Source organism: Anopheles gambiae, chromosome X, assembly GCF_943734735.2.
Source record: "Anopheles gambiae chromosome X, idAnoGambNW_F1_1, whole genome shotgun sequence".
Lineage (NCBI taxonomy): Eukaryota > Metazoa > Arthropoda > Insecta > Diptera > Culicidae > Anopheles > Anopheles gambiae.
In genome coordinates this window covers 16051054-16063914 of record NC_064600.1, presented here as the reverse complement: position 1 = coordinate 16063914, position 12861 = coordinate 16051054, and the positions used below count along the sequence as shown (strand labels likewise).

General features: G+C 46.3%; 1 protein-coding gene and 1 long non-coding RNA gene across 2 annotated transcripts; one reads left to right on the top strand and one right to left on the bottom strand.

The window, feature by feature from the left end:
- The first annotated feature begins 3787 nt into the window (after positions 1-3787).
- LOC133393989 (uncharacterized) lies at positions 3788-6419 on the top strand. Its single transcript, XR_009766546.1, has 2 exons — positions 3788-5449; positions 5579-6419. It is a non-coding gene; the product is annotated as an uncharacterized LOC133393989 (long non-coding RNA).
- A 754-nt stretch (positions 6420-7173) lies between these two features.
- On the bottom strand, positions 7174-11155 carry LOC1277375 (neutral alpha-glucosidase AB). The gene is made up of 3 exons (XM_316832.6): positions 10729-11155; positions 8126-10621; positions 7174-8010 (listed from the first exon to the last, which is right to left on the bottom strand). Exons 1-3 carry the CDS (start codon positions 10839-10841, stop codon positions 7794-7796), a joined length of 2826 nt encoding a protein of 941 aa, XP_316832.5. The 5' UTR covers positions 10842-11155; the 3' UTR covers positions 7174-7793.
- Positions 11156-12861: the final 1706 nt, after the last annotated feature.

The window sequence follows — 12861 nt, the reverse complement described above, 5'->3', positions numbered from 1 at the left end:
TGTCCAGTCAGTACTTTAAAAACAAACATGCACTGAGCAACTAGTCTTCAGTTCTCTAATATGTCCAAACCTAAAAGCTGACAGCGAGTTTTATACGGTGGAATGCTATCAGCGTTTCTCCACGGAAGCCGTTTTATTGCAATACGTGTGAACCTTTTTTCATTGTTTTTTCTAGCCTGTCAATTCTAGTTACTTGTACAGGGAACCAAACTACTAACGCATACTCAATTATTGGATGTACAAAACAGCAATACAAAGATTTTAAGCATAGAGCATGGAACATTCTGCTTATTCTTAGAATATTTCCATATTAGGCTTGTTTATTACCGAGTCAACATATTTGTCCAAACAAAGTTTATTGTCAAGTGAGACGCCTTAGTGGGTATAATATACAGGTGGGCTTATCCCAAGGTGTATGAATATAGAAGGCTGATTTTTATCGCTTCTGAATGAAGATTTTAAGAGTGTTTTGTGTATTTGTCAAGCCGCCAGAAAGCTTGTTTGAACAAAAATTTTCACACATGCTTTCAAAAAGTGATATTCAAATTTGGTTACAGGTGGGCATAAAAAACAAGCTATGAGACCACCTGGACTACATACACTTTGATTCTGGATTCCATCAACAGATCTCTTTAATGCACCTTGGGATAAATGTAAACACCACCTTGTTTTGCCATTTTCGAGCAGGTACTCAAATCTAATTCTAGCTTTAAGTTTAAAATAATCTAGACTGAAAATTGCAGGCTAGTTTTATTTGTGATTTTGTATGGAGTGTTTACATGATTTCAGCCTCCAACTATCAAACTCCATACAAAAAACTGACTGGAATCGTGAAGGGCCCCATTGATGGACAAATAATTTACATGACACCACGAATAAAAGGTAGAAAGAATGTTTTGTAAATGCTGAAATGCAGTAAGTGTAAATACAGTCACTAGCAGATCTTAGGCGTCATTAATCAATTATGTAGTGCTGATAGGGGGTGGGTGAGGTGTCGTCAAACGTTACGATTTATTGCATGGGGAGAGAGGAAGTGTAACTGTTGTTACGTAACACAAAATATTTTTTTTTATTTATTTTTTTTTTTGAAAAACAATTTAGTAATAAACGAGGATTCTTCTTGGTAACTTCACAACGTTTGCGGTTATGCCGGTTGTAAAAAGATCTCGCTACTTTTTATGTGCTATGCAGCCGAATAGTCCGTCATTTGATCCGTGGAATTTTGTAACCACGGCCGGACGGACGGAAAAACTTAATACAGGATCGTCCCAGTAACGATGCATTGCCGTTTTTTCGTCAGAGTAGATCATTTGTCGTAATTTTGAAAATACATCGTAAATGCAGCCTAAACTCTTGCAAACATTACCGATTTTGTTCTTAATTTGTAGGACATGCGTAACATATAAAACAACAAATGTTATGTGAAATAGAATAGTTAATTTGATGATGATACAACATCTGAAGCCAAAGATTTTTCTTTTTTTTAAGATGGACATATTTATGGAGGACCATGAAGATGGCTGGACAAAAAACGCTTCTGATGATGGTGATGCAATCACATTGCAAACCGTGCTGAGGATTCAATTATCAACATCTTTTTGAATATGATTGCTATTTGCATGATTGCTGCTAAGCTATTTGATGGGGGTTTCTTCCAACGTTACACTTTGTTACATTAGGGAGGAGGGGGTCGAAAATTTGCAATTTTTACGTTACGTAATTTATGGATGACGCCGTACTGGGTAGAACATTTATGATTTGCATATCTTTAGGCGATCAAATAACCGTGCTAGTGAGTATGCTGTTCTTGTTGTGCTCATTGTTATAGCAAACAGTCAACCGTACTACCCAAATAGCCAGCTCGTACTTTATAGCTGATTTAGGGCTGTTTAACGAAAAATCGTTCTGATGTCGTACTTTGTGGCTGATTAAGAGATAGACGGTACTTTGCGGAACTATGGAGCTTTTTAACAGGCACATGGTACTCTTTGGAACTTTGCGGCTGATTAACACTATGTGTAGGGTTCATGATGGAACTTTAAGGCTTGTTTAGAACGTGTACCGAACTTGGTGGAACTTCATAGCTTTTTAATGCATGACATCGGTACAAGGTGGGTCTTGTCAAAGTGTCAAAGACAGACGCCGCCAATCATCTCATTGCTGCTGTACAAGTTAGATTATTTCTTTAAAGAAGGGATTTTGAAGCAAGTGATTGTGATTGTACAGTAAATTGTGATACGTTTCGTGTAATTTATGAATATTAAGGATTGAAAAATAAACACATGTACACAAACAAAATAAATCCTGTTGTTTATTTCATCGATGACGCTTGCTTGAAAATAAAACACAAAGAAAAATAATCCCCGGCACCGTAGCTTAAGGAAGCTGCTTAGGCGCTATTTAGAAGGACCGCCTGGAACTTTGATGCTGTTTATCTACTGCAAAAGGCGAATTAGAGCAGCGATCTTTAGCGTGCCAAAATGAGCTGCTTAAGCAATTCTGGTTATTTGGGTACTCGGTGGTTTGTGGATCAAAGAGACAGTTAATTCTTTCTTACTTCCTAACTTAATTCTAATTACATCTAACTTTGTTTTAGATAGAGCTCTAGATTAGTTGAAATTTATATTGATTTGATTGATACCGATCTCATCTGAATCCTATCTGAATCCCTACAGTTGTGTGTTATTGAAAATTACGAAAATACCATTTAGAACAATTCAGAGTACATTCGTGCAAAACATATTGTTCGGTCATGCTTTCACTAAGTTCTTAAAATGCTTATTTGACTTTACATTTTTGTACGAATGCACGTAATGTAATGCTGCATAACTTTTGTTAACAATACTCTCCTACAAGTATGCAATTTTCTATTTTCAGATGTCACTGTTTCATGGTACATCGTGTCGGCTCACGTCTGCCAGTTGATTGCTTGACGCAAATCGAGTTTAGACCTTTAAAATTTGCCATAAAACATGTACCTATCTACAGTACAGTACGTGGCTAGTTACGCCTAAAACCATTCCGCAAGACACAAAGGCAGCAACGCAAAGTCAACGCCAAACTTACACTAGCCAACTAGTCACCAAAAACGCACTGAGCACAGGCCAGAACATACAAACAAACAAACAAAAACCCGCTAAACCTATTGGCAATAAATTACTCAACGCTCGATTTCACCCAGTCGTCAGGGAGGGGGGTCTGTCAGAAGATTGTTTTACAAGCGACATCAACAACTTGAGCAATAAACATTTTACAGCACCGTCGTCCACGGCGGGTATTCCAATTCGCGAGGCCTTGTCCCACTACTCGAAACGGTCGTCACCGTGCCCGGTCTGCAATGGAGTGTACCCTCGGTATGGTTTATTTACTATTATCTATTACCTTTTTTGTATTTGTTTGTACCGGGAGAGGATTTTTTTATTATAGAATCATGTGTTTCTGCTCAAAACTAACACGATCGCTCCGCTTACTTGCATCGTAAAACGTTTGCCGCAAAGCAAATTCAATTCAGTATTCAGGTGGATGTGTTTGCGAATGACAAAGAGCGAACTTCGGTGGAACATAAAACGTGAAAAACTAAATCTTCAGATTAATTTCAATAAACAACTGAGTATAATAATTTTAGTTTTCGAAGTTCGTAACCCCTCCTAACAACTCTTAACAGCATAACAAACAGCATTAAAATTATACATTCGCTGACCATCCGGTGTCTTGCTGCAGGTGCGGTCCATCTCACAGGAGTCACTTGTCACTTCTGTTCGCTTCTTTCCGACGCTCTACAGGTCGGAGTAGCATGGGGCGCCACGCGTAACTCCAGCGAGCGCATCCGCAACGGACCGACACCCAAACCCAAGCCCACAAAGTTGGCGAATGGCAGGGGCAATAAAAAAAGGCATCATTACGAAGTGATTTATCGGTCCCGAATTAGTTATTAATGAGGAAAATTGATTTATGGCTAGACTGTGTTACGAGACATTCTCGCGCACCCGCGATATCAACTTTTGGCCGAAAGCTTCGGTCCCTTCGATGTACATACTTTTTGGTTTTTTGGTATTTTTTCTGTTTTTTTTTTTTTTGTTTTTGTTTTTGGCATACCCACAATGCAAACACACAGGACGCGAGGGACAGGGTGCAGTAAATTTATTGTCAATCACAATGCGCCGGCAATGGTGACTAACACACAGACACGAACTAATCATAAAAACGGACCGGTTTTGATGGCAAAAGTCCGACCGTTCGCCCGGCCCAAAACCGAACGCGCCTAAATGTATGCATCCTCCATCGGATCCACGGCTTGATCGGGTGCGCTTGTATGTGTATGTGTGTGCCTTGGAGGTTGTTGGGTGACAGAAACAAGGTTAGCGTTTTTAGGCATGGATGAATTTAAATAATTCTCGCTCTATACCAGCGTCCCGGGGGCGGAGCGCAAGCAACTGTCAACAGCGCGAACTTATGGGCAAATAATCGCCTGCCCCGGTTGTGGAGGATGTGGATAAAAATGGTGAAACTAAACGCTGCCAATAAATATATGGGACATTGCGATATTAAAACGCCATTGGTGGCTTCGATCGGTTGGTTGTACCATCGTTAAGCTTATGTTGTTTGTGCGGACAGGGCAATCAATGCTATCAGACTATTGAATGCCACCGTATCGGAGGCACAGCGGTGACGAATGCTGACAACCGTAAGCTCTAGGGATCAGCGGAACAACCAAACAATAACGAATTCAACACACGCCCTTGTTAGACTAACCTCGAATAAGATCGACGAAGAAGCTCAACTCACAGCACAGTGTGGTCACTATTGCAGCTTCGTTATCTACTTTCGAGATACGGGAAGGTTCAAGCTATCGAGAAGTGCACAACACTTGACAGCGGTGTTTGTGTGTGTGACCCACCCTGCCACATGTAGGCATGTAAGGAGATAATAGGTCCATCCATCAGGGTCTCTGATCTCTCTTCAACTGTCGAATCCATCAGGGTGGGAAGCCGAAGCGTACTTCAACTGATTGTTTGACCATATTTAACATAAACACCCCCAACGAAGTAAAACGGCAGATAATAAACGGCCCAATAGTCTATTAGATCAGGGGTCCCCAAACTTTTCAGTTCGTAGGCCGCATTGCTTCACATATAATGGTGTTGAGCGCCATTTTTCCTTTGCCTGTATCTAATGCGAACATTTCAATTTCGTCTTTATAAAAAAAATACTAAAATAATATACAAACTCCTATAGCTTTCTATTATTTAAGCTTGGTCTACGTCTCTAAAAAGCAACAATTACGTTTTCTTTAAAAATAGTCACAATTAACTATTTCTTTTAACCTTCACGCAGTTGCCAAGTGCCGCATAATAGGCTTTCGAGGGGCGGTTGCGGCCTGCGGGCCGTAGTTTGGAAACCTCTGTATTAGATAAGTGTGCCGGCTCCTACAACACCGAACGGAGCCCAAGTACGCCTTGCAGTGCAAAAACCTGTAAATCAATATTGATAATGGAACTCTCTCTCTCTCTCTCTTTATCTTGTTGCCCTATTCACGCCGTCGTGACATGGCCCGGTCAATTAAACAATGATTCTCCAGGATGCTCGGTCCCTAGTTGCAGCCTCTCATCCATGTAGAGACACCCGATCTCCGGCAGGTCCCTCTTCACCTGATCCAGTCATCATGTTCGCTGTACTCCCCTGCGCCTTATGCCGAACTGGGAATAACTGTCGAACTTCTTCTTGGAGGGGTATGAACCCGGCATCCTCATAACATGCCCCAGCCCCAGCGTATCCTGCCAGCCTTCGCCACCATCAGGATGCTCGGTTCGCCGTATAGCTCAGCAAGCTCGTGGTCCATGCTTCTCCTTCAAACTCCATGTTCGAACTCACAGAATGTTTGCATCCTTCGCTCGAATGGTCCAAGGCTCACGTTCATAGAGTTCACCACCGGGCGAATTAATGTGTGATATGTCTCACATTTCGTGCAGGTTCGAAGTCTTCTGGATCTCAGCAGTCGGTAAAGCCCATAGTATGCACTAGTGATGGGAAAAATGAAGTTTTCGTAGAAATCGATTCCGGCTAGCTCCGAAGATTTCTGGAATCGATTTCGGGTAGTAGGTCTGGGATCAGTTTCCAGAATCGGCTCCAGAATCGGAATCGGCTCCGGAATCGGATTCGGTTTCAGATTCGGAATTGGCTTCAAGATCGAAGTTGGTTTCGGCATATACATAAGAATAGGTATTTGGATACAAATGCGTGCGAACAGACAGCGTCCACGGGCCTGCCCACGCCCGAATGCAGAGCCGATGGCATACGATTCTATCTTCACCATTAACATGAGAGGGACAGAGCTTATACCCCGAACGTACCCGAAAGGTATGCATGCTTCACTCATCAGGATCTAAAGGCAAGGACAAGGCAAAAGAGACAAAGAAAAATTTCCTCACGCCTACAAATGTCCTTTTGATGCGTTGTCACAGCGGCATACGGCAGGTAAGCAGTACAAATGCTGCTACCTGATACGCTCACATGTTTATCGAACACAACTATTCGGTTCGGCTCGGTAAACTTCACGAGGACACCGGAACAAACGGGCGCAGACTTTTTCATGATTTTGTATGACTTCGGCTGTTTTGGACCTCGCGTGTAGGCGCAGACAATGATGCTACGTATTGATAGCCGCAAATAATCCAAATTTACTTGTGTACGATACATTCTCATGGAGATTCCCAGACTGATTTCGCCTCTGAAACTTCTTATTTCAATTCAAGAACTGATTCTCATTCTGGAGTAAATTCTGTTCCCGTAACCGAATCAAATTCCGATTCCGGGGCCGATTCTGATTCCGGAGCCAACTCCGGAATCGATTCCAGCATCGGAATCGACTCCGGAATTGATTGTGAACACGGAATCGGAATCGGGTAGGTCCGATTCCGAGTTCCCGCCACTGGTATGCGTCTCCGGAATTCGCTCTAGATGTCGTTGTCCCAAGATAGCAGAACTCTTCTACCACCTGGAGATTGTCGTCGTCAATATATTGCCTCCCAGTTAGGCCCTGACTGAGCCTCCGGCAAGCAGGTACGACGACGAAAACGAAGCATCGATTCTCAGTCCAATTCTTGCTGCTGGAGCAAACTGGATGCTGGATGTGCATTTCTTGTTCGATAATAAATGGAACAAACAACACAAAAATATGATTGTGGAAAGCGATTGCTTTATTGAAAATTCTACTCTCGGAATTGGTCACATAATTTTGTAAGTCCCTTTCCAAACTCTCTAACTCTCTCTCTCCCTTCCTTCCTCAGTTCCGTCCGGGACACAGTGCTTCCTGGTGAATGAGCGGTGAGCTCAGTAGTTTCCTCTCGCTGGTCTATTATTAATGTTCTCGTACGAAAATTCATTCCACCCAAGGTCACATTCTCTCACTACATCAGTGCACAGTGGACAAACGACTGTAACTGTTTTAATTTTTATTTCGTTTGATTACAACGAAAAAAATGACTGTGAAAATTATCATGACTCCACTCCATACGTCGGCTCATGGCCGCGTGAGCGCGATGTTTGTTTTTAAATTATTTCTGCGTGAAAAGAGCGTGAGTGATTATCCTATTTGTTGTTGTTGAGCACTACCAAAAATCAATGACAAAAGTGATAATAAAAGCATCAAGCATAAAAGCTTTCAAGCTTTGTATAGCCGTTGTTCACTGTGCAATAGTGGTACCATTTCGAATCGAAAGGCATCCACAGTAAATGATTGAGTTTAGCTAATAAAATTGTGTTCCAACCAGCTCCATAGCCCACTCCTTCCTCCCTTAGAAATCGAGCCGAATCGACCAGGCATCGCGCATGGAGACGCCCGGTTTGCGCACGGTCACGACGTCACCGTCCCGCTCGAGATGCAACCGTCCGCTGGCAGCGCCGGACGCGTCGGTGTAGAGCGTGGCCGCCGTCGGCTGCTTGCCGAGCCCGGCGATAACCACCCGCTCGAGCCACGTGTCCGTCTTGTAGCTGGCAGTCATGTCGATTTTCCTGCAAGCAGCACAAAAGAAAGGAGCGATACGAATGATTTAATAAAATGGTTCATAAAACGGTGTGACGTTACGCCAAGTGGCCGAACGGGATGGAGCATAGAAAAGGAACTTACCGGCTGCTGAGGACACCGTCACGGAATTCAAATTCCAGGTACAGGTAGTGGCCGTGCCGGTACTCGTAGCTCTCCTCGTCGTCGATGTAGAGTGTGCCCTTGGCCCGGCCTTCCCGGTCCAGCGCCACCGTCAGCGTGTACGGATCGTGACGCATCAGCGTGGACGCCCGGCGGATCCGCTCCTTGGTCGGGATGATCGTGCCGCCGCGCTGGAACACCGGCACCTTGTAGCTGTCGACCGGGATCGCCTCCACGCCGGTGCTGGTGTGCTTTTGCTGCGTGTCCCAATCGTACCACCAGTCGCCCTGGCCGTCCGCCCGCACCGGGAAGTACACGTCGCGGCTGCGCTGCTGCTTCTGGTCGAGCACGGGTGCGACCAGCAGCTGGTCGCCGAGCAGGTACTGATGGTCGATCGCGAACGCGTTCACGTCCGCCGGGTAGTGGGCGAGCAGCGGCCGCATGATAGGCAGGCCGCGCCGCTCGTGCTCGTAGAACGCGGTGTACCAGAACGGCAGCAGCCGGTAGCGCTTCCGGATCGCGTCCCGTATCACGAGCCGCACGTCCTCCGGGAACAGCCACGGTTCACGCCGCTTCGTGTCGATGTGGGCGTGCGAGCGGAAGAACGGCTGGAACGCGCCCGTTTGATACCAGCGCGAGAACAGCTCGCCGTCCGGGTTGCCGAAGAAGCCGCCGACGTCCGCACCGCAGAAGCTGATGCCGGCGACCGCCAGCGACAGGCACATCTTGATCGAAGCCTGCAGGTGGCCCCACTCGGCCATGTTGTCGCCGGTCCAGACCGCCGCGTACCGCTGGCTGCCGGCAAAGTGTGATCGGGTCAGAATGAACGGACGCAGGCGCCCTTCGCCCCGCCGCAGCAACCCGTCGAACGTGGCGATCAGCTGCATGTGCCCGTACAGGTTGTGCACGTCCCGGTGCTCCAGCCCGCCGTGGTGCAGGTTGTCCTTCAGCATCGTCACCTCCGGTCCGTTAAAGACGGACGGCTCGTTCATGTCGTTCCAGATGCCGACCGTTTCCGCCTGCTCGCGGAAGTTCGTCAGCAGATACTGGTCGGCGTAGTAGCGCCGGGCGTCCGGGCTGAAGAAGTCCACGTAGCTGGCCGAGCCGGGCCAGCACCAGCCCTCGTAGTCGCCGCCGTCCTTGTTCTTCACGTACAGGCCCTTGTCGGTGCACTCGTTGTGGAAGAAGTAGCCGCCGTCCCGCTTGATGTGCGGATCGATGATGATCGTCAGGTGGCGCCCGAGCCCGGTCAGGTTGCGGATCATCTCGACCGGATGGGGGAACTTGTGATGGTCCCAGGTGAAGTACCGCTTCCCGTCCGTGTACTCGATATCCAGCCACATCGTGTCCATCGGGATGTCGTACTCGTCGAACTTGGCCGACACCATCTCCACGTCCCGCTCGTCGTTGTAGTTCCAGCGGCACTGGTGGTACGCGATCGCGTACAGCTGCGGCAGCGGCCCCTTCCCGGTCAGGTCCGTGTACTGGCGGAACGCATCGATCGGGCCGGGCCCGAGCAGCACGAACACGTCCATGATGCCGCTCTCCGAGATGAAGTTGGCCGCCGGCGGTTCCGTCTGGCTGTTCCACGACACCAGGTTCACCAGCGACGACACCACGTCCGTGTCCCGGTTTGCGCTGAAAACGTCCACCCACGTTTCGGCCGCGTTCAGCCAGAACACGCCGGCCGTCGCCGTCTCGCCATGCCCGTACACCACCGGCACCGAGCCGTACAGCGCCATCCCGTTGTTCAGCTCGTACTCGAACACGTCCAGATTGTACAGCCGGTACGGATCCGTGCCCTTGGTGGCGGTGTGCCGCAGCGCAAACGAGTCCGCATGCTCCGGCACGCCGAACAGCACCTTCGCCTGCGGGAAGGTAAAGTCGAGCGCCAGCCCCTCCGGGCCCTTCGGCTTCGAGTCGTGGTGCGATTTAAAGTTTTCCTCCCACGCGCCCGGATCGTCGTCGGCCGGCTCAGCCTGCTGCTCACCGCCATCCTCCTTCTGCTCGCCGCGGTCGGCCGCCGCCTCCTCCTGCAGCTGCTGCTCGGTCTTTGGTTCCGGTTTGCGGCGCAAATGTTCGAACCGCATCATGCCCTTGCCGTTGGCCGTCACCACCAGCCTGCCCTGCTGGAAAAAGTCCACCTTGAAGGGGGCGACCTGGACGGCTGCCTTCACGTCGGGCGCCTCGCCGCACGCCACCATGATCAGCGTGCCGGACGTGCTCTCCACCTTGGTCGAGGCGTACTGCGGCTCCTGGACGAGCGCCTCCTGCACCCGGTACCGCACGCTCAGCGGCTCCCGCTCGTCTACCTGCATGTGGAACGAGCCGGCCCCCTTCAGGCAGGCCAGCTTCAGCACGTACTCATGCCGGGTGCGCTGGTGCACGAGCGTCAGCGTAATGTACTGCTTGAACTGCTGCAGGGACTGGGGCAGCACCTCGAACTCGCTCGTCTGCGGTTCCAGTGAGCGCAGCCGGCTGCATAGAACGCACACACACACATGGAAAAGTAACCGGGATGTAAGAAATCAAGGATATTACACACTCACACAGATAGAGGGGACAGAGGGTTTTCCGACACTTACCGACAGAAGCTGCTCTGCTCGCAGGTTTTGAAATTGTTTCGATCGACACCAGCGACCGACGCGAACAGACAGAGGGCCACCAGCAGTAACATTCCCTGCCCGGCGGCGGCCATTCTGCTTTCCGCTACGCTGCTTCCTAGCCGTAGCCGGAGGGCGTCTCGTAAGGTAAACAAACTGTAAGAAAAGTTCCTTTTTTCGCGTCCCACCACCACCGCTTTTCGATGGACCACGACGATACTGTATTTACTAATCGATTGCTCGGCCAAGGACACCACCGGACTGGTCCGGTTCAATGATATCGGTTGTGTGTGCAGGGATATGTGCTCCAGGCCCCGTCCGACTCCAGAGCCAAAGGCTGTTCCGAATGTCGACTCAAAACTGTCCAACAGTACGCGATACACGTCAGATTGTAGGGCTGACAGGTGCAAGGTCGACTTTTATACACACGTACAAGTGACCCCTGATATACGCTATTAATGTGGACTCGAGGCAACAGCGTATTTTTTTTTTATTTTCGTATATCAAATTTCGAGGTTTTCAGACAGATTATAGATAATTTTCGTATAATTTGGATTGAAGAGGTAGGTTTTAACGACTAAATTAGTTGGTTGATCGGATTTCAACTAAAGATTACGATTTTGTACCTATTAACCTTTAAGTTGGCAACCGGATACCCGGGTATTTTTTTCAACTTTAAACTGCCATAACTTTTGATTCATTGCTTTTATTGACCTGAAATTTTCCGTAGCCTCCCAACTTTTAATTTATGATTTTTTGGTGCATAAATTGTAATTTTAAACAGCCTGTAAGTATTTTATTTTGATTTTTTTTTAACTTTACCACGTAAGTTGGCAACCAGCATACCCGGGTATTCCATACATTTTGTATGAAGAATGACGTTTCTCTTCTTCCTCTTTTCGTATTGTGCTTATTTTCGAGTCAAATTCAAGCGATTCCAAATTTCAATATGACCGTTATTTTTATATTAAAATGAAAAAAACTTAATGAATAAATGAAATAGAAGAGAATATATGGTCGGCTTTACTTGCTTACAGCATTAAAATATAGAAAGCATTGTTTACCTATGAAAATCGTTAATTTTTTGCATCAAAACGTGTGGAATACCCGGGTATGCCGGTTGCCAACTTACGTGTGTAAATCTGGTTGCCAACTCTACGGTTAAAATGGTTTTTATAATTCGACCAAAAGGGAATTTATTTTGTATTTGACATTCGATGTGTCAAATTACAGTAGAACGTCGATTATCCGGGGGCGGATTAACCGGCGGACGGTTTAACCGTTCAAGCGTACAGCGAACATTTGCAGCGTTAGCCAAGTGGGCAACCAGTTTTTTGTACAGCTCTGTAGTGTCTAGTGGTGTTTTCGAAATTCATTTTTGTTCATGAAGAGTTGTAAAACCTATAGTTATTGATTAAAATAATATTCTACTAACGATTAATCGATTGATTCAAAGTAAATTAATCATAAAATATATTTAATATATTTAAAATATATAAATTATAAATATCATTTATAATTTTTATAAGAATTTGACATTTCTTCGACCATTATCCGTGCAAATCGATTAACCGGCAACCGTCCGGTCCTGAGCTACCCGGATAATCGACGTTCTACTGTACATAAAAAGCTTCAAAAAAGAATTTCATTTAACGCGTGGCCACGGAGCTGACAAAATGTTGAAAAAATTTCAACTTTGTCAAAATTGCTTGTCAACTGCAAAAAGAGCTTTTCTCGTGGCCGCACCAAAAACATACACAAGAACGACAAAAAGCTCCAACTTCTGAAAATCATCGATATTTTGTTTAAAAAGCACGAAATAGGTACATAAATCAATTAGAATCATGCATTTTAGCACTATTATCGTAGCAATGGGTCACAACTGCGCCAAATAGTTGTTTGTTTATGCTTTTTCGCGGACGTCAAATTTTGTCACTGTTTGTCAACTTTTGTCATCTTTTTTTCCGTGCTGCTCCAGGTTACAAAATTATGACAAAAGCTCAAAAAAGAGACAAAAGCTCACGTTTTGAAAAATTTGTCAGCATTTTGTCACTCTCATGGCCTTTCGCCTATACATCATTTTCAATGCGCACAAAGCACAACAAACCAAACCTG